The sequence below is a fragment of the Pogona vitticeps genome, chromosome 5, assembly GCF_051106095.1.
Source record: "Pogona vitticeps strain Pit_001003342236 chromosome 5, PviZW2.1, whole genome shotgun sequence".
NCBI classification, from domain to species: Eukaryota; Metazoa; Chordata; class Lepidosauria; order Squamata; family Agamidae; genus Pogona; species Pogona vitticeps.
The window spans coordinates 3,189,514-3,217,294 of record NC_135787.1 but is presented as its reverse complement, the minus strand read 5'-3'; the positions used below and the strand labels follow the sequence as shown (position 1 = coordinate 3,217,294).

Below are 27,781 nucleotides of genomic sequence, written 5' to 3'. Positions count from 1 at the left end.
GGGTAAGAGAAGAAGACTGAATACTGTCGATGCACCGGGGGACGGCGGAGAGGGGATGCAGCACAGGGCCAAGGGGCGTCTCATGGGTCATCCGTCCAACGTCCTCCGTCTCGGGAGGGGAGGAAGAGAGAAGGAGCAGCCAGAGGTTCGTCTGGACAACATCGCTTCTGTCGGTCTGATCCCACTTTTATTCTCCCCGGCTCCATCTTGTGAATCCTGGGATCCGAGGATCGGTGGCAGGCATGGAGACTTCCTGGCCCATGGCTTCTACCAGGGAAGGGCGCCAGAGCTTGCTGGCAGCAAATTTCACGAACTCTCACTAAAATAAAAACCTCAGGATTCAACAGAATAAAATGGCTGGTCAAGGGGCATCAGGCTGCTATAAATGACCCTGTTTTCCTGAAAATAAGATCTCACCTGAAAATAAGCCCTAGTATGGTTTTTTCAGGATGCTCGTCATAGAAGCCCTACCCAAAAAAATAAGCCTGTGTTAAGTGAAACCCCGCCAGCCACCCTTGTGCAGCAACCAGAAGAAGAGGACAGGACTGTATTTGAATAAATGTAGATGGTTGTGCATGAAAAAAAAATTAAAACATCCCCTGAAAATAAGCCTTAATGCATTTTTTTTGGAGCAAAAATTAATAGTCCCTGTCTTGTTTTCGGGGAAACACAGTATGTAGCATGGCTAGCGTTCAAAGGAAGGAAGGAAGGAGCCGCAGAGAGAATGGGTGACTCCTCTTTCATTTGGGATAGCTGCCCTCCCATAGTCAGTGCAAACCCACAAACAAGGGATCCAAATGAAGGGGAGGGGAAGCAGTCCTGAGGAGACAAAGTTAATTCCAGCAGTGCCAAAAAAGAGACCGGGCGCTCCTCCTTCCACCGCAGACCACCACCTTCGCAGCACTTCTCCGCTGGACTGACGGGCCTTCCTCAGAACCTGGGATTCAGCGCCCACCCCCGGGCACCCTGCAGGCAGGAGCAGAGAGAGGGAGCAGTGCAGGCGGCTCACTTCTTCCCAAGCTGAGCCTTGGCCTGGTTGATCTTGGCAGCCAGCGTGGGTTCGGTGCATTTGGAGAGGACCAGATTCATCTCGCCCTCGTTCTTGCGTTCGATGGCAGCGTCCGCGGCTTGGCTCATGTCCCTGTTGGCAAAACGGGAGGACCGGAAGGAAGAAGAATAAAAATAAAGCAACACCCAAGAGCAGCACCCGAAACCACTGGCTTTCCATAGGTTAGTGAAAGCCAGCTCCTGCGAGAGCCAACCCAACCCCACAGAACAGGGCAAAGCAGCCGGCGTGAGAACGTACCCCACCAGGAGGAAAGCTTTCACCCTCTGCTCGGGGGCAACGCGGGAGGCAAACTTCTTGGCCTCGTGGCGGTTGTGGTGCTTCATGCAGATCTCCACAAAGGGCTGCAGGAGAGAAGAACAGCACACAGAGACATCTTCACAAGGGCAGCCGCGGAAGCAAGCCTCTTGGAGCCACCCAAGATGTGGTGGGTGACAATGCAACTAAACTGCTGGGTAGCTCAGTGGTTTAGGTCTCTGGCTGTGAAGCCAGAGGTTGGGAGTTCGATTCTCCGTTGGTGCTGGACTGGATGATCAGAGAGCCCTCTGCAGTTCAAGGATTATTATAATTATTATAAATACTCAATTGGAACTCAATTCTGACTTGCATCCTCCTACTGTCTTACTGATAAAGTCCAGAACATACCCTGAACATATAAACTGATTATTCCTTATTATTAATGCAACCACTCCTCTATAATTTTCTGGAACCGTCTTCATTTTAATCATCCACCTATTATAAAACTGGATTCCATCTTAAATAAAAGAAAAAAAGATCTATCCAGGTTGACTTTTTCCTTGACCATTAAGAATTGTAAGACAGTTTTTCCATAATGGTTGTAAACCAGATCTTTTAATAACATCCAGAGTGTGAGTAGTCATGACCGTTTTTCCAACTTTAGGCATAAGGAGCTGATGGATGACGGAATCCAACAGAGTCTGTGTATAAATCAGAGTCCCCACCCTCATAGTTTAGGATCTTTTACTACAGCCTTTTTCAAAGTATCAGAGCTTTTGACTTAGGAAACCCTAAAAAATGAACTAACCATTGGGCAATCCTATCACATAAGCCAGTGGGTGCCTCAGATCCTCAATTTAAGCCCTTAATTCTAGAAATCTGAAGGGGTATTTATACCATTTTGAAGGAAATCAACCCCGAGTGCTCACTGGAAGGACAGATCCTGAAGCTGAGGCTCCAAGACTTTGGCCACCTCATGAGAAGAGAAGACTCCCTGGAAAAGACTCTGATGTTGGGAAAGCGAGAGGGCAAGAGGAGAAGGGGACGACAGAGGATGAGATGGCTGGACAGTGTCACTGAAGTGACCAACAGGAATTTGACCCAACTCCAGGAGACAGTGGAAGACAGGAGGGCCTGGGGTGCTCTGGTCCATGGGGTCACGAAGAGTCGGACACGACTTAACGACTAAACAACAACAATTTACACAATTTCTGTCATAATTTTAAGGACTTAAGTATGAGTTAAGACAGATTGAAAGGCTACTGACATCAAATTTTGGTCCAGATTTGGCCTGATAGAACGGATCTCTCCCGAGACACCTGTTACTGCTGATTTTTTAATTACAGTGGTGCCTCGCTAGACGATGATAATCTGTTCCACTGAAATCGCTGTTTAGCGAAATCATTGTCTAGCGAAAAGCATTTCCCCATTGGAATGCATTGAAACCTGTTTAATGCGTTCCAATGGGGAAGAATCATCGTTGACTAGCGAAGATCGGCCATAGGAAAGCTGCTTTGCAAACAGCGGATCAGCTGTTTAAATCGCTGTCTTGTGAAGCTTAGGTCCTGAAAACACCCGTTTTGCGAGCACGGAGGAAGCTGTCAAAATCGTTGTCTAGCGAAAATCCCCCATAGGAATCACTGTTTTGCGAATTGCTATAGCGATCGCAAAAAGTCAATGTCTAGCGAAAAAACTGTCATGCGGGGTAACTGTCTAGCAAGGCACCACTGTATTATTATTTTCTTTAATACCTCTTACCTCTGTATGGGATCAGCTTGGAGAGTTAGGTATGAGAAAGAGAGAGACAGATCTAAACACATGCCTATGGTCTTTGCAAAAGAGACAGGGAGAGAGAGAAAAAGAAAAACAGAGCATGTTTGCAATGGAAGAGGAATAAAACAGACCGGCCTGCCTCGTTCCAGGCCAGGCCATGAAGCCCCCCTCCCTTCTCACCAGGTATCCAATGGGTGGCTTTTTGGACTTGGAAAACTTCTCCATCTCTTCCCAGTCTCCTTGCTCCGCCAGGGCGTTGATCTTGAGCCACCAGAACCTGCCCAAGAAGGAAAGGAGCAGCGTCACAGAGCAGGACCTGCCGGACCGAGATGTGGGAGCCTCTGCGGGGGGGGGGGGAGACCCTCCCACGCCACCTTTGCTTCTGCTTCTGTGCCTGGGTTCGAGACGGTCTCCTGGAGCCACTGGGCAAGGCCTTCACTCAGCCCGGGCACACTGGGCCCCTTTGGGAGTGGCATGAGATGCTCGGAAGGAACCCCACCATGACATATTGGGGGGTGCTCCCTGCTTCTGCCCTCCCAAGCACCCTTTAAGACCAAGAAACCTTCTTGTCATCACATGGGTGGCTTGGTTTCTTCCCTGCCGTGATCAAACTTCGGCTTTTAAGGATCTCCCTGGAGAAGATGCCTTCGAAACCAGGCAGAACCCAAGGCCCGCCTGCACCCCCGCGGACCGGCAAACTGCAAACCCACATCCCCACACCCCGGGGAAGCCATGTATGCCCGTGGGCACTCGGGGGGCTGTCCTATAGGGCGCCCTGCCCTTTCGGCCGGGTCCCGTCTACCAGGCCGGGGCAGGGAACACGGGGCAGGGAACCCGCTGGCCCGCCCGGCGCTCCCTTCTCACCGCTTGTCGGGGATTTTGAAGTCCCGGTACAGCTGCTCCGCTCGCTTGTGGTTGCCGTCCAGGATGAGGCTGTAGACGGTGTCGTGGAGGCAGCAGTCCAGGTAGGGCTTGTCCACGTCGTCCTGCAGGCGGCGCTGGATCCGGAGCAGCTTGATCTGGTCTTCCGTGGCCTGGCAAGGAAAAAAGAGGGAGAAAACTGCAGGTGGGGACCCAGTGGCCCCAAGCAGAGAGAGGGCCCTTTATTTTGGGTGGGGGTGGGAGGAGAAGAGAAGGGACCTTCCGCCCATCTTTCGGCCCATCCTGAATGTTTGCAAGTTGCAGCTTGGAGCCATGACTTCCTCGCCACCAGGCTGGCTGTGCGGGTTGGGGAATCCTGGGAGCTGTAGTCCCAAAAAAGAGCAACCGTTCCAAGCTCTGTTGCTCACGTGGAGGACAGGAGGGTGTCAAGAAAAGTGCAGCAGAAGAGGGGGGCCCAGGCCCCGGGGCTGAGCTGGGAGGGTTTCTGCTGGAGCCCTTGCAACCCTCCTCCTTCCTGAGAAGGGCAGAACAAAGCTGTGCCGGGAGACCCACCGCGGTGGTTCTGGTGGTGGTGGGGAGAATCCAACGGGCAGGAACAGGGCTCGAGGGAGGGCGGAACAATCCCAATCCCTTCTCTTTATCCGGATCAGAAAGGGCCACAAGGTCGTTCCAGGTTCATTCGAACTCTGGTCCCCCAAAAAGCACGAAGGTCTCTTAACTAGGAACGATGCCTTGCGCAGGTTTACGAGGCCGAGAGGGATCCCGCCAGACAAGGCAGGCCTGGCACGAAGTCCTCTGGACCCAGAGACCTCAACCCCTGAGTCACTCCCATGTTCTCTTTAGTGTCTCTCCCGAGACGGACAGCATACGCCGAGTTTCCCTGTCGCGCCACAGGAGTTTAGAGTGGACCCCAAAACAGACCTGCACTGCCTCACATCCGGCATGTTGCAGGGGAAGAGTTACTCCAAGGTGGAGGCCAAGCGATCTTGCGTGCATCTCGTGACCTCCGTTCCTGATCTCCTTCCAAGGAAGAGTCTCTCTCTCTCTCTCTCAATCTCCCACACCCTCCATGGGGTTTCCCCAGGACTCTTGCCTGAGAAGGACCGCTCAGCAGGCCAACATTTCTCCCTCACAGGTCGATTTGGGCAGAAATCTCAGGGGCGCATCACAGAAAAGAAGAGGTGCTTCTTCCACTCACCTTGGCCGCAAACTCGTTCTTGGCCTTGTAATATTCGTCCACGGCATTCTGTAGGCTGGACACTCGCCCTTCGATCCGCTGAGGAAGACAGAACATCCCGCCTGTTCAATCTCGCCCTTGGAAAAACCAGGCTGTTCCTATGGGTCGTCTTTCTCGCCTGCCTAGTTTCTGAGACGCCAAGCCCAAACTGTCCTGCTTTTCACAGGAAGCCCTAAGGACTAGAAACTTGGTGGATGTGTTGCACAGGGGGCGTTTTCAAAATCAAAACAAAAAAATGTATTAGTTTGTTGAGTTGTTCTTCCTTTCTGAGCTTCAATGCAATGCAAGCCTGGGAGAAACACAACCCTGATGAGTCTCCCCTCGCTCTTAAGACTGAGACTGACCAGCTTTGTTGGCAGGCCCACCTGCTGGCCACCCTCTCTTCCCGGCCGGGCTCCGAGCACACCCACCTTCTCGTTGACGTAACTGGAACGCACGTGGAAGTTGCCAAGCTCCTGGTGGTCATCGTCTTGGTTGTAGAGGTCCTTCAAGGTCTCCAGCTCTTGATGCTTGCAGAACTAAGGAAGGCCGAGCCAAGAGTTAGGAGAGGGCCAGGCTAAAGAAAAAGGAGCTTCTCTCTTTCTCTCTCAATGCTGGCAGGAGAAAACTCAGCGAGAAATCATTCAAAGGGTTTAAGGAAGCTGAGCAGGAAGGAAGCCAACTCTGCTTTGATATATGAGGGCTCCAGATCAGTTGCTGGGATGACCAGCTGCTTGTCATAATCTCTATTGATACTTAATTTTTCTGTCTTTTAAAAACCAGGATTCCATTTTTCTTTTTAAAAAAACCAAACAAACCAAACTGTAGTTCTGCCAAGAGTCTCCTTTTATGAGCCTGCCAAGATGTTTAAGATCATCAGGGGAGGCCTTTCTCTCAGTCCCACCACCCTCAGAGGTGTATTTGGTGGGGGACACAGGGGAGGGCCTTTAGACTTTGGAACTCCCTGCCACTGGAGGCCAGGCTGGCCCTGTCTTTGCTGTCCTTCCCCAAGCAGGCAAAAATACCTTTCTCTTCAGGCAGGCTTTCCCTGAGCGACTGGCCGCAGGCAAATATGGCACACCTGCACACACCCAGGCAAGGGGGGGCGGAAATGGCACTGCGAGGGCCAAATTCTCACCTGGCGATAAAGGCTCAAAGCCACTGGCTGGTTCTGCAAGGTCATGAAGAAGGCCCCACGGTTGAGCTCGTTCTTCAGGTGCAAGATGACCGTGTACACTGGACAGGAGGAGGAGGAAGGAAGGGCAGACGTCAGAGAGGGTCAGCCATGCGCGGCCTTTCCCGCTCAGGGCGAAGTGGAAATACACCCTGGAAAATGCAAGCTAAGGGACCGGCTGCCTAAACGGGGCTTTAAAATCAGGAGGATTATTATTCTGTTGTTTTAATCTGCTTTAATAATGCTTCCACCTAAAATTGTGGAAGTGAAATTAATATGAATTTCATGTTTTTTTAAAATATTTGAATCCTTTTCAGTTTTCAATACTGTGTTTTCCATGATGTTCAGTCACCTTGGATCTGTTTTAAGGAATAAAGTGAGGCAGAAGTATTTTAAATAAAGAAATGAATAGATAAACCCCTTGGTGAGACAGAAGAGCGCCCCCCTCCAGCGCCCCCCTCCCTACCCCTCTGCCAGCCCCAGCCGCGCCCCTGCGCCGGTCTCCCCTTTACCCAAATCGGTGTCTCCGCTCTCAATGGCTTTGCTGAGCGCCAGCTGGCTCCTCCTCATCTTCAGCAGCAAGGGGACCTGCTTCCCGGATCGGGGCTCGTACTCCAGAAGCTGCCCCCCCCAAAAAAAAACGAAAAAGAAAAAAAGGAGAAGGAGAGTTAAAATGAAGCTACATTTCACTGTTTTCTGTTTTGCTTTGCTTTTCAAGCCACGGGTGGGTGTCGCTTGGGGTTTTTTTCCAGTGGGACAGAAAACGGGGCGAGCAGCTCGCCCCTTGTTGAAACAGTGCATTCCTTCCTGCCCACCTTTACGGCCTGCGGGGGATGCCACGCGAGGCTTCCTTCCGCCTGAGTAACGAGAAGTGGGCCTGCCCCATATTCCAGGACCTGCAGCGCTGCCCCATCAGCATCCACGCCGAGTGCTACGAGGGAGCCAGGGGATGCGTGTGAAGGGGCACAGCCCTACGAACTGTCCCTCAGGCAGAATGAGGGAAGCAGTCCTGCGTGACCTCATGGTCAAGGAGGGAAGGGCAAGGCTGCTCGCCGGCCCTGGACTGGAGAGCCCCAGCCACCCTCCCGAGGCAGAAGGACTGCAAAATGCCCAGCTTTTCTCGTGGTGGGCAAAGCAATACCCTTGAGAGGGCCATATCGCCAGACTGCCCTGGCTTTCACCCTGACAACAAAGGGAGAGCAAAGGGCCCTCGTTCCAGGGCCTGGATTTCCGGAGGGGCCCACGTCACCACACCCAGAGTGGTTAACTGGGGAGGGAGGGCACTTCGCTTCACTTTCAGGCACACCTCCAAGACCCGGCTGCACTCGAGACAAGCGTGGCCCACATCACACCAGAAGGGCTGAGGAGGCAGGCTCAAATTGGTCCATGGAATGTACCTCTAAGAAAGAAAAGAATTCCAGCCCCCCCCCCCCGAAAGCTAGCTTGTCAGGGATAGACGATTTCCCCCTTTCATGCTTGTTTTCTAAATGCAACATTTTTTAAAGAATAAGGAGCATCCATTCCTGTGACTCTTCTCGTCTTCTTGGGAGCAGCAGAGGTCAGAGGCAGGCTGATTACCTCAGCAAGAATTTGTCAAGGGCCCAGAGCAATTCTCACTCACAGGGATGGAAGGGCATGCAAGTGTCCTCCCTCCCTCCCTCCCTCCCTCCCGTCCCTCCTCTGTTCCCCATCCATCCAAGTGGGACCTTATGCAAGAATCCAGAACAGATGCACCTCAATCCCATCCATGCTTGATTTCTACCTTAATGGCCAGCTCCGTCCGGCCACACTCGTATGCCCGGGCTGCAATTTCCGAGTACGAGATGCCCGGGGTGTCGCCCAGTTTCTGGTTGATGGCTTGCGCCACTTCTTCATCCGACTTGTCTTTCTGTTGCACCTGGAAAGGATTCAAAGCCTATCATCATCTTAGAACTGCAGAAATAGGCTAATTGGGCTCAATACTGAACGTATTAGAGAACAAGAAAAGCAAATTCAGGAGGAGGTTGGAAAGACGGTGCTTAGCTCTGCCTTCCTCACTCTTCTCTCTGCTGTGAATGGCAGAACTGACGGGCCCTGACTTCACAGTCTCTAAAGACTCCCTCAACATCAAAAAGACTAAGATCATAGCCACTGGTCCCATCACTTCCTGGCAAATAGAAGGGAAAGATATGCAGTGACAGATTTGACTTTCTTGGGCTCCATGACCACTGCAGAGGGTGACAGCAGCCACAAAATTAAAAGACACCTGCTTCTTGGGAGGAAAGCAATGACAAACCTCGACAGCATCTTAAAAAGCAGAGACATCACTCTGCCAACAAAGGTCCACATAGTCAAAGCTATGGTTTTTCCAGTAGCGATGTATAGAAGTGAGAGCTGGACCATAAAGAAAGCAGACCACCGAAGAATTGATGCCTTTGAATTGTGGTGCTGGAGGAGGCTCTTGAGAGTCCCCTGGACTGCAAGGAGAACAAACCTATCCATTCTGAAGGAAATCAACCTGGAGTGCTCACTGGAAGGACAGATCCTGAAGCCGAGGCTCCAATACTTTGGCCATCTCATGGGAAGAGAAGATTCCTTGGAAAAGACCCTGATGTTGGGAAATTGTGAAGGCAAGAGAAGGGGACAACAGGGGACAAGATGGTTGGACAGAGTCATCAAAGTAACCAATATGAATTTGACCCAACTCCAGGAGGCCGAGGAAGACAGGAGGGGCTGGCGTGCTCCGGTCCATGGGGTCACGAAGAGTCGGACACGGCTTAACAAAAACAAAGTCTCTCTCTCCCGAGCAGCTTGGCCTTCTACAACGTATATATATACTGAAAGAACGTTTGGGTTGGGTCAAGGATCCATCGTTCTAAGGTCAGCAAACTGAGTAGCCATCTTGCTGGGAGGAGGGCAACATTGTGAACCGGCCAGAGTGTTTTAAGCACTAAAGGGTGGTATATAAGCAGCACACTATGCTTGTTGTGCTTTGCTTTGTTACAACGGCTCAGCCTCACCTTCGTAAGGCAGAAAGAAAGCCAAGGGGGAGAGACAGCCACTGACCTGATGGTTCCCTGGCACAACTGAAATCTGAGTAAGGGCTTCCCAATTCATGCCCCCATTTCTTAGCCACTCTGCACCGGGTGGCCTCCGCTCTCATGAGAACGTTCAGTTAGTGCAAAGAAGGGCTGCCTGCCTATTTGCCTGAACACGTGACCTCTGAGTCGCACCACGACGCTGAGGGCTTGGATTCCAGGGGACGACTTCTAAAGCCTTGAAGGCTTTAGGATCCGTTTACCCAAATAACCTTCATCAGCCAGATCTGCCTATAGGTTAATCTTGCCTCCAGAGTCCTTCCCCTGCATCAGTACCCACAGCTGAAACCAGGAAGGCTGGTGGCTAAGAGGGACAGAGCCTTCTCCCTCGTGGCCTTCCCTCGGATGAAACTCTGGCTCGGTTGAGGAAGACGTGGCCCTAGGTTTCCAGGACTGGGAAGAGGTTCCGAGCACAGGATCTGAGCCTGTGGCTTCCAGTTCTAAGAAGGCGTGGATGACTAAATGGAGGGAAGGGCTTCCCGATGGCAGGATCTGTCCTGCAATACGAAGGATTTCCTGGAAAGTGAGGAAGGCTCTCTGGTGGGAGGTTTTTAAACAGAGAATGGGGACGGGATGCTCTAACTCAGTGGTTCTCAAACTTGGGTCCCCCCTGGACATTCTTGGACTGCAACTCCCAGAAGCCTTCGCCCCTAGCTGTTCTACCAAGGGCTTCTGGGAGTTGCAGTTCAAGAACACCTGGGATTTTTTTTTACAATGGTGGGGTTGGACTAGATGACCCTTGGATCCCTTTCAGCTATAACATTCTGTGACTCTACATGTTTCAAATGACTTTTTTTTTTGGTAAACCGGTGGTGTTGCTGTCAAATATTCTTTTAGCTGTCCAATTTGTTTTACACAAATTCGGACAGGGTGAACGGTGTTACCATGAGCACAGATTGGAAAAGTTACTGTATTGGGCGATAGTGCCGGAATGCCACAGCCCAGCTTGGGTCTTGCAAACTAAAGGCATTGGCTTCTTTAATAGAGTCAATCCATCTCATGTTCAGTCTTCCTCTTCTCCTACTGCTTCCAATTTGTTTCTAGTATTCCTATCTTTCTCAGAGAATTCTGACGGCATGACCAAATGCAGCTTAGCCTCTTTTTAAATAAAAAGTAAATAAAATGAGCAATGGAAGCTAAATAGAGCTTGCACAGGGCTCCACGCCTGGGCAGAAAGGAGGAGCATTCAAGACTTCTGCCAGCAAAGAATGCATGCCGTTGACTCTTACCTTGTAACAGGCCCAGTGAGCCAGGATCCGGCTAATCCCCTGCAATTCGGAGAGACGCAGATATTCGCAGATCTTGATGGCCACGGGATAGAGCCTCCGCAGAACCAGTCTGAGGCATAAAAGCCAAAAAAGCAGTCAAATCTCAGCATGACTGACATTGGACCTGTAGTTGAGATCAGTCCTACCGACAGCTAACCTAATTTTAATTTTAATCTTTTTCTCTGTTTTCATGTTTTAATCTTTTAATTGCATTTAAAAACATAGATCGTTCATCTTTTAACATCTCACTGACTTGTGGTTTTAAATGGTGTGATTTTTAATGTTGTGAGCCACTTTAGGTTGGGAGAAATGTGGCATATAAATAAAACTAATACTAATACTACAGCCCCAAACAGAGGCTCCATCTGGAAGAGCAGCGTATCTCTGGCAGGAATTCCAAAACTTCTTTGGAATTCAGTTTGGGCCTTGGGAGGAAAGAGGTTCAGCACCTTGGAACCCCTTCGCGCATCATCATCACATCATCCTCTACAAGCACAGCTCCATAGTTCTGCCTTACTTTCCCAGTATCTTAAGCAGCCTGGAACCGCACAAACAACTCCCCAACTTTAGTCTGTTGGGCCTCAACAACTTAGGGCTGCCGTGATCCACTTTAGCCGCTCCTTGTTCTTGACACCAGGTCTCTTCACAAAGCAGCTCAAGAGATGCAGCTCAGCTGTCAAGGGGTGGTGGAGGAGGAGGCCTTCCTTACCTGTCCAGTAGAACCTCAATGGTGAGCTGCCTGTACCTGCAGCGGTGGTTAAGGAGATGCGCTTCAGGAGGGGAGGGCAGGCCTCAGAGACCCAAAGGAAACATCCTGGATCCCAGCAAGCAGACCCCCTGGTGGGTCCAGGAGGTTTGACAGAAAGCTCCTCCTTGATGTAAAAACAGGGTCATCGGAGGCTTGAAAAGTAGCAAAACTGCCCCTCTGTGGAGGGTGTGAGACATCTTCCCATGAAAAAACAGCCAGAATGCTATTGGGGATTTACACTGGAGTACAGTCGTGCCCTGCTTAACGATTACCCCGTATGACATATCCGCTTCACGACAATGTTTTTGCAATTGCAATTGCGACCACAAAATGATGTTTTAAATGTTTTTTTTTTCGCTTTGCGAAGATCGGTTCCCTGCTTCGGGAACCGTTTCTTCGCATTCCGATGATCAAAACAGCTGATCGTCGGGTTTTCAAAATGGCCGCCAGCTGCTCAAAATGGCTCCCCGCTGTGCTTAGGGATGGATTCCTTGCTCTACAGGCACCGAAAATGGCCACCCCTATGGAGAATATTCGCTGGACGATGAGTTTTCACCCCATTGGAATGCATTAACCGGGTTTTAATGCGTTTCAATGGATTTTTTAATTTCACTTTACAACATTTTCGTTCTACAGTGATTTCGCTGGAATGAATTAATGTCGTTAAGCGAGGCACCACTGTAAGTGCAATCACAGTTCAGAAGGGAACAAGGATGCTCTGCAGACTGGATACTAAACACGAGGAGGAAAGGCTGAATGAACTGGGCATTATTTTGCCTTGAGAAAAGAAGACAGAGGAGAGACAGGAGAGCACTTTTCAAATACTTAAAAGATTGTCCTACAGAGGAGGGGCGGGATCTGTCCTCCATCACCCCAGAGTGCAAGACATGTCATAATGGGCTCAAGTGACAGGAAACCAGATTTAGGCTGACTATCAGGAAAAACGTCTTAACTGTTAGAGCAGTACGACAATGGAATCAATTTCTTTGGGAGGTGGTGAGCGCTCCAGGATTCGGGAGAAAATTGGACAGCCCTCTGTCAAATCCATTTTGATTTGGATTCCTGTCTTGAGCAGAAGGTTAGACCAGTTGGCTTTATCGACCCCTTCCAATTCAATTATTCTATGATTCCATAAATCGCAGCACGAAGCATCTATCAATTATTAATGAGTGGATGCTCAGAGAATTGCCTAAAGATGAGGAGCGAGAGGGAGGTGGGGGTAAGGCGGATTCACCTGCCAATTTATTTATTTATGTTTTGCACTACAGCTGTGTCTTAAGTGTGCACACAAAAAGGATACTGGTCAAAGCTGAGCGGGATCCCAATCTGGTAATCCCGAACGGCGTTGAGCACTCGCAGGTCCCGGCAGGCCTGCACGAAGCTCTCTGGTGGGAACTTGTCAATGAAGCATTTTCCAAAAGAGGCAGCCTACAGCAGGGGAGAGGAGAGGAGAGGCAAACCGATCGAGTTAACGACCATATACATCTCGTCCTTAAGAAGGGAAGATCGGCAGGAAAACAAGACCAGGCCAACTCTTCAGATATTTCTGAGTTCCCTGCAGGCGTCAAGGACTGGACGGAGATGCACCCAGGTCACCGACTGGCGCAGAGAAACCGGGCCTTCCCAGCACCTGGTTCCTGGGTATTCACAACAGTTCTTTATTTTCGATAGGACTAGGCACAGCCCACACCCTCTGTGTCTTTCGAATTTCAGAGACAGCCATTCAATGAGGCCAGGCCAGGTCACATGGAGCGCCATAGGTGCAGAAAACCCAGCCCCCCAGTGGGTTTGTCCCGACTCTGGGCAGGCAAGATGACTCGGGAGGAGGGTAAATGTCGGATCAGGCAAGACTTTGTCCCACCGTTTGGTTTGCTTTGAGAAAAAAGCTGCTTTGTTCCTTTTTCCAGTGACTGCACGGCACGCAGGCAACCGCGAACGAGCCTGACGCTAACCCTTGCCTATTCGCCCCCTTTCCCACCCCGGTCCCTATGTTGTTGGGTTTTTTGAGTGCAGGCAAGACGGCTCCGTTTCAGTTCGGTTTGAGCATGTGCGGTTGCTGGTATCGATTCCCAAGCAATTTGTTGATCTACTTTGCGTAAACCACTCATCAATAAATTTAAACGTTGCTCCTGCTTCCCAACCACGATTGGCGGCTGGGAAGAGAAAAGAATGAGATTTTAATTTTAATTTTCTTCTAGTCCAGCACTGAATGGGTGGATCAGCCGGCCAACACAGCGCCATGCCAGGTACAGATAATTTTTTTAAAAAATGGAAGCCTTTCTCTTTTCCCCATGAAGGGTGAGACAGGAGGGGACACACAGGGGGGCTTTATTATTGTTATCCCTTCAAAGAGAGTAAGGCTAAATAGGGTTGCTTGAGGTGTGATGTGATTTCCTGTCCTCAAACCACCCAATCCTTGCACGTGGATGCAAGAATGGCTCCAGATGACATACTTTATCTCAGAGAGCCCTTGTTTCGGTCGCTCCAGCCCGGGACAAGGTCCCCCCCTTCTCTCCACCACTGTGGCCTTTCTGTTACATCTGTGTTGGGGAGGGGGCAGAGACCAGCCTCTGTTCCTTACCCGGAGAAGGGACTTCTGAATCTCTGGCTCCTGCTCGTAGCTGGCTGCTTCGATGCACTGCTGGACCGCTTCCGGAAGCAGCTTCTGGTCCTTGATCTCCCGCAGGTATTCGTCGGCTTTCTGGCTCTCTTTCTGGAGAGAAAGCAAGAGGAAATGAAACAGAGTCTAATGCAAAAGCCCCCCAAAATCACCAGAAGCACCCTGAAGATTCTCGATCCTGCCAAAGCAGCTTAAGGCGCTCTCTTCCGACAGAGCTGGAACGATGACTGTGTAAAGTGAGCTTCAGAACTTTCCCTGTGCAGCTCAATCAGTCGCCCATCCCTCCTTAACACACAATCAGCTGGCCATTCATGACACATGCTTCTCCTAAAGGCGTTCTAAGTGCCGCAGCCGCCACCCCCAAGGCTCCCCCTTCCCACAGGATTTGGAAGAAAAGTGTGGGTGTAGCTAAGGATGCGGGTTAGAAAATGGAGTGGGGTCTTGCACCCTTCGTGGCTAACCCCCCCTTGAAACTGTGCTTCTTCTGTTGAAACACACATATCCCTTCGTGGGACGCCACCCCAGGCAGTTCACAAGCAAAGAGAAACATATTGTTTTATGTGGCATTGAGTCGTTTCTTCTCACAACCCTAGGAATGGTTGACTTGCAAAAAAAACCCTTGTCTTCAAAAGCGAGAGGGGGCCGTCGGCAGCCCATTCTGGCTATACTCCCCCCCCCCCCGTTTCACTCCACAGTTGCGAAGCCCAATGCCAGAGAGAGGAAGACCCCCACCCACCCGCTGTTCTTCCTTCCCGGCCCCTCTAGCGACGAGGCCCGCCTTACCTCGTACTCCTTCTGTGCCTCCAGCAGCAACGCCCCTGGGGCCATGGAGGCGATCCTGAAAATCTCCTGGCTGGCCTCTGCAACGGAAGGAAAAGAACTAGGGAGTCCGGCCTGGGGTGGTTTTCCAGAAAGCCTCCAGCTTTAAAATGGGAGGAAGCAAGTTTCTAGTCCTCAGTGGCCTGGGAGCCAAACTCACCTGGGATCTCATGAAGGAATTCGTGGGTGGACCGGGAGAAAATCCTCACACCGTCAAGCTCTGGCACCAGGTACGAGTCCTCATCCAGAGAGTACCTGCAGTTGGCATTAAGGAGCTCCAAAATAACACAGGGTGGAGCTACAAAACCAGCGCCCCCCCAGGAGAATATTGCAGAAGGCTCGCTGGCTCAGACAGATGGGTCTGTCTGGATCAGCATTCTGTAGCCATGCTGGCTGGGGGATGTTGGGCACTGTAGTCCAGAGAGGAACTGTTCCAAACTGTGACACACGCATGGCTCTTGTTCCACCAGTTCATCTCACCCTCAAGGATTACTTTCAAGGATACTGGATGCACTGGTCGGTATTCCCAGCCACAAGGAGGCGCCGATCCCACGCCATCACCACAGCGCGCTGCTTGCTTCTGGACCGGGTACACCTGTCACACAAGAGACTCCTGCAATTCAGAGGTGCTCGTATCCTCCATCCAAAGCAGATGCCAGCTGGCACCCCTTGCCTATGGGGACCTGCCCCCCGTACAGCAGCCATTCTCTGTATCCACGCAGTGTGCATGGTCTTCCAGCTCATGCATCATGCTGCAATTCAATTAGTGCTAGGGGGGGGGGCTACTCTGCACCATACAACACGAACATGTCGGTTCAGAGTGACCCCCAACCACCTATCCTCCAACAGAACTCTGCAGCAAGGTCATTTCCCCCAGACTCATCGCTACTGTGCATGGTTACAGAAGGAAGTCCAGTGGCAGGGGGGAATCAAAGCTCCATTTTGATCCATGATTTAAGATGTCAGGTCTCCCCTCCCCCAGCACACAAGAACTTGGAAAAGGTGTGCTTTTGGGGGGGAGACAAAAAATAACTTCCAAGTCCTCCCTTGCAAATAGTAATCAGTGGACATGCTTGGTATAAAAATTGCAATAAGGTGTTATTTTGAAGAAATAACTTTTATTTTTTAAAAAACACTGTAAGTTACCTTGGATCTTTCAAGAGAATGGATGGATGGATGGATGGATGGATGGATGGATGGATGGATGGATGGATGGATGGATGGATGGATGGATGGATGGATGGATGGATGGATGGATGGATGGATGAGTTAGTCGATGGATGGATGGATGGATGGATGGATGGATGGATGGATGGATGGATGGATGGACGGACGGACGGACGGACGGACGGACGGATGGGTTAGTCAATGGATGGATGGATGGATGGATGGATGGATGGATTAGTCAATGGATGGATGGATGGATTGATGGGTTAGTCAATGGATGGATGGATGGATGGATGGATGGATGGATGGATGGATGGATGGATGGATGGATGGATGGATGGATGGATGGATGGATGGATGGATGGATGGATGGATGGATGGATGGATGGATGGACGGACGGATGGGTTAGTCAATGGATGGATGGATGGATGGATGGATGGATGGATGGATGGATGGATGGATGGATGGATGGATGGATGGACGGACGGACGGACGGATGGGTTAGTCAATGGATGGATGGATGGATGGATGGATGGATGGATGGATGGATGGATGGATGGATGGATGGATGGATGGATGGATGGATGGATGGATGGATGGATGGATGGATGGATGGATTAGTCAATGGATGGATGGATGGATTGATGGGTTAGTCAATGGATGGATGGATGGATGGATGGATGGATAGAAAGATTAAATGTGGGGAGCAGAAGGGAACATTCATCCTGAAGTTCTGCTCTTTCTCCCAATAGCTGTATGTCATGTTTAACACCAGACACTGGGGTGAGCAGGGGCAGTAGTGACACATTTCCCCCCCCCACACCTCCTGTTTGCAACAGCTGATCAGTCCCAAAGCCTCCAGGTCTCTGGTCTTCATTCGACAGAACCACACCCTTTTCAGATTTTCTGCCAAAGGCAAATAGAAACCCAAGGCCGACCTAATGCAAGACATGCAACCCGCCTGCCTGCTAAAATGACCACCCACCCTCCTGTTCCCTACGAAGGCACTCGGCCCCCTCCCTAGAGGAGAGAACCCCACAGAAGGAAGCCACGGAAAGCACACACTCACCAAGCCATCTGCTTGGGTGGAGCTCGAAATTCACTCATGAACTCGCCCAGTTTTTCCTGCAAGGAGGCAGAACGACAACCATGAATGGGGGGTGGGGTGGGGGTGGGTGTTTGCAGAGGACGACAGATCAGACGGTCACCCCAAGAGGCCCCTTGACCGTGGGGCTCCTCGTAAGGAGGAAGGGGGCATCTTTTTGCACACAGACGGTCCCAGAGGACCACAGCTCTGCATGGCAAAAGTTTAACTGGGTCCCAATCCCAGCAGTCCACTTAAATGACTAGGAGTCAGGTGACGGGGAGGAGGAATCGTGGAAGGCAGCAAAGGAGCTGCCAGGCAAGTTACAAGAAGGATCTACCTACTACTCCAAGACCCTCCACCTTCCTACCAGCGCCCATGCATCTGTGGCGGAAAACACTATTGGGTACGAGATTCCCCACTTCCACTTAAAACCAACAGAACAAGTTTCTAGACATCAAGGTTGCAAAAGTTACTCAAGCACTGCAGAGGGAGCAGCAGGAGGAGAGGGCGTTGATCAGTGCTCGGCATATTTTTTTACTCTGCCTCCTGATTAGCAAAAGGAAGAAGGGAGCCGAGAAGCAAGTGGAGGGGAAAAGAAGCAAATCTGTTTGTTCTATATAATTAAAAGAAAGTGCAAGGACCTGGACTGCCTTTGTGCAGAACATCCTTCCCTCAAAAAATGAGGGGAAGAAAGTGGTGCCGTGGGGCTTGCCATCAGATTCACCCTGTCGTTCGGTTTGCCAGCAGGCAGGATTTCTTTCATAGCCACCTGCCGCCTTCCAGATGTTCCCAGACTCCATAGGCTAAAGAGCTGGCTGTCTCTTTCCCAAAGCGATTCGGGCAAAGTTTCCCAGACAAGGCCTGCCACGACTTCTGCAATGTCTCCTCACTTTCAGGGGGCCGAGAACCCCAGGTCTCATGCAGAAAATGAATTCTAACCAATCCCTCCACTCCCGGGGAAATTTGGCTGTGGCTCAGCCTGAGTTCCAGCAGCTCACCTTTAAGTGGGACTTCCCAGTCCAGATATAGCCTGTATCGGTGAAGAGCGCCAGGTAGCGGTAATTGAAAGAGACAGCCATCCGCAGGTAGGAGCCGGCTTGTGGACTCAGCCCGGGCAAAGTCTGCAAGCACAGGAGAGAGACGAAGCCCTTCGAATGACCCACCTGGAACTCTGTGCTCCCACATTTGTTTGTTTATTTATTTATTTAATTTATACCCCGCCTATCTGGTCATTTTGACCACTCTAGGCAGCTTACAACATAAAAACATAACACACACGCACACACGCACACACACACATATTGTGTGTGTGTGTGTGTGTGTGTGTGTGTGTCTGTGTGTCTGTGTGTCTGTGTGTGTGTGAGAGAGAGAGAGAGAGAGATTTTCAAAAGACAATCGATGGATCGGCAATCTGCCAGCAAAGGCTACCAAACAGGATTTTGGTGAACATTCAGAACTGAACCACAGAATGACAGAACCGCGGGTCTGGAAAGGACCCCCCCCCAAGGTTCACTGAGTCCAACACCCTGACAAAGCAGGCAAATCCACAACCAGAGGATCTCTGATAAATTTTAAAATTGTTTCATATGGTTCTGAAAACTGCCCTGAGATCTTGTAATGCAGGGAGGACTCTATAAACCTTCAATACAGGAAACCACACCACCCTTCTAGGCAGCCATGTGCACAAAACTGGTTAATTAAAAAAGCGCCAGTCAAAACCCATTTGGCCTTTGTGGGTTAGATGCTGGCTGGAATCCTCATGTAAATTATGCCTGTGAAAGGATGATGACATCACCAGCGGAGGAATTAAAGACTTCCCCCTCATCTCCCGTGGCTTCTCCAACTCAGGAGCAATCTATTTCATTGCGTCAAAGCCGTGGAAGCTGGAAGCCTTTCAAAGCTTTGATATGGCCACCGGCTTCAGGGCTCAACAAATGGAATGCAAAAATAAATAAATAAATAAATCCAAACTTTTTGAAGCTATGGAGGAGCGGGATCAATTCTCCACTGTGTGTAGGATGGAGGTCTCTCATCAGCATTAATGGATCGCACCCCACCCCAAGATATATCACACACCACTGGAGAGCAGGTCGTGTTGTCCAGAAGATACAAGTCTTGGCCGACAGCAAGAAGAACGATGGTCACTCTGTCTTGGCACAGGACGGTCCAACAGGAGGGGGGTTTCTGAAGACCTGGTAGGTTTTGGAGGTGATAGAAGAGAGACATCAAAAGCCAGAAACCTCTGCCAAAAGAAGCTCAGGGCTGTGCCTAGATTCCAGCAGGTCAGCCAGCTTCGGAGGGACCCATGCAGGATTGAAAACCTCAGCCCAAGGAGACTCCGTTTGGGAGTGTAAGGCCTCCCGCTCAACACATCGAGAGGCATCAACCTCACACGCCTCCCAAGAGCAACAACAGGAGATGCCCAGGTGGGGGGTGGCGGGGGGGGGGACTCTGGTTGCACCCACTCACTCCCCGAGAGAGACGTACACCTCTCTGCAAGTGTTACCCGTTAACTGCAAAGTCCACACGCACAGCGTAACGACCTGCGCCTCCTATGACGCGAAGCGAAGGGGCAGGCTTACCTGGCACCTCAGGCAGCCGCCGAAGCTTCAGGTCAACCACGTTGGTGGCCATGGTGAACCGGTGGGCTCCTGTGAGGATGGCCACCCCGGTGCCGTACTCTGTGTGAAACACCTTGGCTTCCAGCACCCGGTTCTGCAACACCTCCTGAAAGGCAAAGGGAGAACCCGGCCAAGAACCCATCGTTAATGGGGAGATGGAAGAACCCATGCTTGGAAAAATTAGGATTTTTGGGGGGTGGGGGGTTTACTACAATTTTCAGCATGCCTGGGGGATTTTGAGAGTTGTACTCCCCAAACCCTAACTCTTCCAAGCTCTAGAAAGAACGGTATTAACCATGCATGGCTGAACCACCGGAACGATGGAAATTAGTAGCATACATTTTGCAAATGTTGAAGCAAGTTTTGTAAATCACATATTGAAAAAAAACACCCTGTCTTATCTACTGTAGTGACAGAAAGATCTCACAACAGATATGACTAGAGGGGTTAGATATACAGTGTGTCTTTTTTGGGGAACACTTACGTTGCCCATGCTGAAGCACTTCTTGAACTCACAGAAGAGGCTGTAGACAAGGACGGAGCCATCCTCCTGGACGCAGAGCAGGTCCTCGCTGGTCGTCCAGCCGAGATGGACCACCGGGCTGTTCTTCCACTGTGGTTAATAAGAGAGCAAGACCGACACATGCCTTGGTCACACCACATTCCGTCTTTCATCAGGGAGATGCGGTCTTGCTTTCCGGGCGTGTCTCAACACCTCAGCCTATGGGGGATGCTGGCTGGTCCACCGTCCCATGGCAACCTCGCTCTTTGTGAGAAGTTACGGATTCCGAAAGATCTCCTGGATGGAGAATGAGTGCAGGGAAGCCGCCCCAGAGGGAGACCACAGCTGCGATACAAAGACATCTGCAAGCAGGATCTGAAGGCCTTAGGAATGGACCTCAACAGATGGGAAACCCTGACATCTGAGCATTCAGCCTGGAGGCAGGCGGTGCATCATGGCCTCTCCCAATTTGAAGAGACCCTTGCCCAGCAGGCTGAGGCCAAGAGGCAGACCCGAAACCAGCAAAACCAGGGAGCTGGACAGGGGACAGACTGTATTTGTCTCCAGTGTGGAAGGGACTGTCACTCTCGAATTGGCCTCCTCAGCCCCACTAGATGCTGTTCCGAGTCCTCCATACAGAGCACGTTACCGTAGTCTCTCTCAAGACTGAAGGATGCCTAAAATTCTCATGTTCCTCTGAAATCTACGCATCAGCACCAAGTCAAACAATAGAGTTGGACTGCTGGTCATTCTCAGCGCCATTGACTAGGTGTAAAAATGCAAACACAAGCCAAGGAAGAGACTATATGAACAGATAAAAAGGTAAGGTCAACCGTGTGCCTCTAGGGAGGTATAAGAGGTTCTGAACAAGACACTGACTATTATTGCAACACAACAGTTATTGTTCTGCTACGCTGTTTGGAATGGATTGAAATAAAGATTTAAAATTTAAAAAGGAAAAAAAGAAAGAATTCTACTCTTTAGTAACTTGAGCCCATGATATTTGCTCCCAGCTTCCAAGAAAGCTGAGAACAAGGGTCTCCGCTCTTGCTCCGTGGTTGTCCGTCAGGAAAGGCGGTTGGCTTTCTCTCCTTCCTTCAATCATTTCCTACAGGACTCAGTCTTCACCTGTTCTGACTTTTCCTGCCTCTTTCTTAAAAGGCAGCAGCTAGATTAGGGCGGAGAGTGGGTAGGTTCTTTTGGACTACAACTCCCATCATTTGCTACACTGATTAAGGCTGATGGGAGTTGTAAGAAAATACCAACAAGGACAAAAGGGACTCAGCTGCACATTCCTGGTTCAGGAAGTTAGGAGTGGTCCCCAAGCACCTGAAATATACATACAACGGGGTGCTCCCCATTGGATTCCCTTTCAGCCTCTCACATTAATTCCTTGTCCGGCTTCATGCTATTTTTCCGACATTATTTCTCAACATGCTCCAAATGGCGACTTTTGTTCCTCCAAGCCCATCACTGTTTCTTCTTCGGTTCTACTACTCTGAGCAGCTCCAGACTCTGCTTAAGTCAGAGACAACTTGAACTAAAAGCAAAGCGTGCTGCTTGTATACCACCTCACAGAGCTTAAAGCCCTCTCTGGGCAGTTTACAATTCAATCATGCAGGCTACGCACTGCTCCCCCAGCAAGCTAGCTATTCAATTTACCAACCTCAGATGGATGGAAGGCTGAGTGACCCTCGAGCCGGTTCCTGAAACTAGGTTGTGAGCAGAGTTTTGATTGAAGAACTGCAGTTTAATTGCTGCACCACGAGGCTCACTCCCCTCTCTTGCTGACACCTACGCTTGTGAACACTCGCCCGGAACAACTACCTGGCATCATCATCATCTTTCAAAATCTCCTGAAAACTCAGTAGATCCTCTCCCTAGCCTCTCTCTCTTGCCCCCACTGTTGAATCGGTAATCTCTTTGAGACACAGAGCAGACTCGTTTCGGAGGGGACTTATCTCGCATCTCCCGATCAGGATAGATAATCGAAAATGGTTAACGAGGTGTCCTGGCTGCCAAAATCTGACCCATTTGGCACAGGGCACCATCCTACTCACCAGAATGCTGGCCAACAGGACCCCAGAGGCAGTATAGATTTCTAGAGGTGGCCGGGAACTGGGAGATTTCTCTTTCTTGTTTTTCAGCAAAGCTAGAAGGATAAAGACAAAATAAAAATATGCTAGAAGCTTCATGGCCACTTCCACGACTTCCTCAACTCCCAACCCACATTGAATCCTCAAAACAACCCTGTGAAAAAGGCTAGCCTAAGAGAGGGGGAAAGAGACCGAGAATAGCTACATTAGAGAGTCATATGAGTTTGAGGCCATTTTAACCGACATGGCCCTGTTCTAAACAATGTCAGGGTTTGTATGAAGGGACAGAGAAATCTCTTTGCGTAGTATTACTTATTTTCCAAACTACAAGCAGCCACATTTTATTGCTATATACAACGATACACACTGCGGAACTCCTGTCCTGCTTATTCTCTATCATCTATGTACTCATTTATGCATTTAAAATATTTCTACCCCCCGCTTTTCTCCTCAAGAAGCACCCAAGAGTGGCTTACATCATTAGAAGACGGTGTTTAAAACTAACAACAGTACGTATATAAATACTAAAAAGGATCAAACAAACACCACATTGAAAAACGGCAAACAAACATGCTTTTTAGCATTGATTCTATTTATCTTTTCTAATGTAACGCTTGTTTAATTCTTTTTAACATTTGTGTCATTACTGATTTTAGATTTTATTTATGGTCTTTTTAATGATGTAAGCTGCCTTAGGTCCTTTTAAGGAGAAAGGCGGAATAAAAATACTTTAAATAAATAAAATAAATAAACACCAAAATGCATTCAAAGCAATAGAGTATAACAATCTCTTTAAAATACCATTTACAGTTGTGTTCAGAATTATTCAACCCCCACTGAAATTGAATGTTTTGGCCATTTTGACATTGATTTTGATCATTCAGTCATCTTGCTTACATTTACATGAAAGAGGCACTTGTAGGTCAGAGAAATATAACCTTAAGTTTATAATGAAATAACCACAAATGTCTTTTCTGTGCTCACATCATTATTAGTTTTTATTCAACCCCCAAGTGACATTCAATCTTAATACTTAGTACAACATCCTTTTACAGTTATAACAGCTTTTAAACGTGAAGCATAGCTTGACACAAGTGTCTTGCAGCGATCTACGGGTATCTTCGCCCATTCTTCATGGGCAAAAGCCTCCAGTTCAGTCAAATTCTTAGGCTTGCGCACTGCAACTGCTTTCTTTAAGTCCCACCAGAGGTTCTCAATCAGATTTAAGTCTGGTGACTGCGATGGCCACTCCAAAATGTTCCAGCCTTTCCTCTGCAACCATGCTCTAGTGGACTTGGAGGTATGCTTGGGATCATTGTCCTGTTGAAAGGTCCAACGTCTCCCAAGCCTCAGGTGTGTGACGGACTGCATCACATTTTCATCCAATATCTCCTGGTACTGAAGAGAATTCATGGTACCTTGTACACGCTGAAGCTTCCCTGTACCTGCAGAAGCAAAACAGCCCCAAAGCATTATTGACCCTCCGCCATGCTTCACAGTAGGCAAGGTGTTCTTTTCGTCATATGCCTTGTTCTTCCTCCTCCAAACATAGCGTTGATCCATGGGCCCAAACAGTTCTAATTTTGTTTCATCAGTCCACAGAACACTATCCCACAACTTTTGTGGTTTGCCCACATGACTTTTGGCATACTGCAGTCGACTCTTCTTATTCTTGGGAGACAGCCTGGGGGTTCTGGCATGGAGACCTTCATTACGCAGTGTGCGCCTTATTGTCTGAGCTGAAACTTCTATACCCACATCTGACAAATCTTTTTTCAGTTCCTCAGCAGTCACACGGGGACTTTTCACCACTCTACGCTTTAGGTAGCGCACAGCAGTCGAAGTCAGCATCTTCTTTCTTCCACGACCAGGTAGCATTTCAACAGTGCCCTTTGCCTTGAATTTGCGAATGATGCTTCCTATGGTGTCTCTTGGTATGTTTAACTTCTTTGCAATCTTCTTATAGCCATTGCCCTTCCTGTGAAGACAAATCACCTCTTCTCTTGTCTTCCTGGACCATTCTCTTGACTTCACCATGTTTGTAACCACACCAGTAAATGTCTAGAAGGAGCTGAGTATCACAGTCATTTTAAAGCTGCCTAATTGGTGCTTATTATGCTTGATTGGTGCTCGGTGACATCCACAGGCGTTTTCAATACCTGATCGAAAACACCTGAATGAACCTCTCTTCTTCAGAGTGGTAGTCTTTAAGGGGTTGAATAATTGTGGCAATGAAGAAACCACAAAAGAAACATTTACTACTGTATTACATAAACAATTGATGTTATTTTAGTTGCATTTGGTTCTTTAAAACGTCCTTGTAGGATTTCATTCTGAATACAATTCCAAATGTACACTATAGTCCCTAAACCCCTTTACAGCATTGGGGGTTGAATAATTTTGAACACAACTGTAAAATACTCAACCAGACTGTCCCTCAGGGAAAGCTTGCCTTACCCCAACACACAGAAAAAAAGGGCAAAAAGACTTTTTGATATACAGATGTTGCTCGATGTGGTTGTGTGCTGTAGTTCAGGAGGGTGTGCCCTTCATCAGGGAATCCTAAGCCTCTCCCCAAACTACAAATCCCATGATTCCACAGGATGGAGCCATGGCAGATAAAGTGATAACGCACCACTTAAAATCACAGAATAATGGAAGTTGGAAGGGGACCGATAAGCCATCAAGTCGAATTCCTTGCTTATGTTGTTGTTGTTTAGTCGTTAAGTCGTGTTCGACTCTTCGTGACCCCATGGACCAGAGCACACCAGGCCCTCCTGTCTTCCACAGCCTCCCGGAGTTGGGTCAAATTCATGTTGGTCACTTTGATTACACTGTCCAACCCTCTCATCCTCTGTCGTCCCCTTCTCCTCTTGCCTTCACCTTTTCCCAACATCAGGGTCTTTTCCAGGGAGTCTTCTCTTCTCATGAGGTGGCCAAAGGATTGGAGCCTCAGCTTCAGGATCTGTCCTTCCAGTGCTCACTGGAAGGACAAGATCCCTGCTTATGCAGGAATCCAGATCAAAGGATATCTGCCAGGTGATTGTCTACACTCCTCTTGAATGCATCCAGTGATGGAGCACTCAACACCTCTCGAAGTCATGGGTTCCACTGTCGTACTGCTCTAAGAGTTAGGAAGTTTTTTTGTGTGTGATATTCAACTGAAATCTGGCTTCCTGTCACTTGAGCCCATGGTTGCCTGTCCTGCATTCTGGGATGATGGAGAACAGATCCTGCCCCTCCTCTGTAGGACAGCCTTTCAAGGATTTAAACAGTGCTCTCCTATCACCTGGTGTGCTCTGGTCCGTGGGGTCACGAAGAGTGGGACACGACTTCACGACTAAACAACAAAAATCCTATCACCCCTCAAGGCTAAGCATGTCTAGTTATTTCTGTGTTTCCTCCCAGGGCTTGGTTTCCAGCCCACTGATCTTGTTTCCCTCCTCTGAACTTGCTCCAATGGGTCGGCATCCTTCTTATCTGTGTGGTGTAGATGCACTCAAAGCAAGGCTGGCTACATGACACTGGCTTTGGGTCACCTAAGCCAGCTACGAGGGTCGAGAGAAACCCTATCAACGTCTCCCTCGGCCAGTTGATGTCGTCTTCGCCGTACCAATAGGTCCGCCATAGGGAGCGGCCGCCACCAAGCAATCCGCGAGATCCTCCTTCAGGGTCCAGCTCATGCTATAGAGGTGAAGTTTCCTGAAAGAGGTGCAGAAAAGGGGGGGGGAGAAGAGAGGAGGAGTGAGACAGGGGAAAAGGTCAAGAGACCTTGGAAGGACAAAATTCAAGGCTGCTGGCCCAGAAAGGGTGCCAGCTGATTTCTACATGAAAAATAACAGCAGGTTCTCTGGAAAAACATTTTCCTTTTCTCCCCCCCAAAACATGACTGAAAGGGAGCAGTGCAGAACGATGAACCACAGAAGACCTCTGCTGGTTTTTTTTTTAATTGATTAAAATCTTGATTCATATTTCATTGCTTTTAATATAGTTTTATATGGTATTTTTTCGCCTGTTATCATAGTACAGTTTGAACTGTTGTGAGCCGACCTGGGTCCCCTAAGTGTAGAAAGATGACATATAAGTGATATGAATAAATAAATGAGTGCTCATCCTCTCTGGTGCCCCCAGAGGTGGCGGTGAGTGCCAGTGCGATTTGGGGGCGGGGGGTCTGGATGAAACCCCGGAAAATCCAGAAAAAATTAAACATCCATTGTCCAAAAAACCAAAACACGAACAGCATCTTGGGGTGCCCAGAACCCTAACCAGCTTTGCTCGGAGGGCATTTCGATGGGCTGCAGCCTCTTCCAGCCGAGGCACCCAACAGCCTCCGTCAAGCCCCGTCCCTGAAAGCTCCCCTCCGCCCTGCAAAGCAACCGTCCTGTGTACCCACGGGGAGAACGGACCTGCCAGTCCAACGTTGAGACCCGCCATTGTTGGGAAAACAGGGTGTGTTGTGATCTCAAAGCTTGGTAAGGTTACCCTTTGGAAGGGGGCTAGGGCTAGGGCAGGGGGGGCGGTCTGTAATTAGGACTTCCCAGAATCTAGAAGGGGTGATTCTCGAAAATGCAATCTTCAATAAAATAAAATAAAAAAACAAACAAACAACCCACAAGAGAGAGTCGTGTTTCTAAAAGGGTATATTGCAAGGGTGCAAGGGCCCTCAGGCGCAGTAGCAAAAAATCTTGTTCTTTGGGGGAAAATATATATAGATTTTTATACTTTATATATACTGCGCCTGAGGGTCCTTGCACCCTTGCAATATACCCTTTTAGAAACACGACTCTATCTTGTGGGTTTTCTGTTTGTTTGTTTTTTATTTTATTTTATTGAAGATTGGATTTATATATGTATCCCCCCCCAAAACACAAGATTTTTTGCTACTGCGCCTGAGGGTCCTTCCACCGTTGCAATATGCCCTTTTGGAAAAAAACACATATATATATATTCCTATACATTTTTTTTCCCAAAAGGGCAAATTGCATGGGTGTAATATGCATATACTGTATATATATATATTTGTTTTTACAGCAAATGCACAGGAACTGAGAACAGATGCAAGGGGGTGGGGGGGGCAGAGCACCTTGCAGGGGGTAGGAAAAGGAGGGTTTAGGGGGAGCAGCAGCCTCTTTGGTGCAAATGGGGATTTTTATTTCCACCAAAAAAAAGGCCAAGGAAGGGCAGAGGGTGGGCTTTTTTTGGCGGGGGGGGAGCTACCCAAAGGCATCTGATGGGGAGGGAGGGAGGGAGGGGGTGGGAAGAAGAGGCCACTGACCTATAATAAGCCGCTTCCCCGAGAGGGTCCCAGTTGGCCGTGTAGCAGTCCATCCTGGCGAGGGAAAACGGGCTTCTGGTCGCCCTCCTGCCTCTTTTTTTTGGGGGGGGGGAGGCTGCTGGTTCACCGGGCACTTCCGCCCTCACCGCCCA

The 27,781-nt window shown here is 49.4% G+C and overlaps 1 protein-coding gene across 1 annotated transcript; it reads right to left on the bottom strand.

The window, feature by feature from the left end:
- Positions 1–722: 722 nt before the first annotated feature.
- Positions 723–27,781, bottom strand: VPS16 (VPS16 core subunit of CORVET and HOPS complexes). The gene is made up of 24 exons (XM_073002149.2): positions 27,630–27,781; positions 25,968–26,056; positions 22,319–22,410; positions 20,241–20,369; positions 19,718–19,862; positions 19,212–19,327; positions 18,134–18,256; positions 17,118–17,173; positions 15,386–15,475; positions 15,041–15,135; positions 14,845–14,921; positions 14,023–14,154; positions 12,742–12,869; positions 11,403–11,438; positions 10,655–10,763; positions 8,111–8,245; positions 6,861–6,969; positions 6,313–6,410; positions 5,606–5,713; positions 5,157–5,234; positions 3,941–4,110; positions 3,257–3,353; positions 1,307–1,410; positions 723–1,141 (listed from the first exon to the last, which is right to left on the bottom strand). The coding sequence occupies exons 1-24, from the start codon at positions 27,680–27,682 to the stop codon at positions 1,006–1,008; spliced, it is 2,505 nt and encodes an 834-aa protein (XP_072858250.2). The 5' UTR covers positions 27,683–27,781; the 3' UTR covers positions 723–1,005.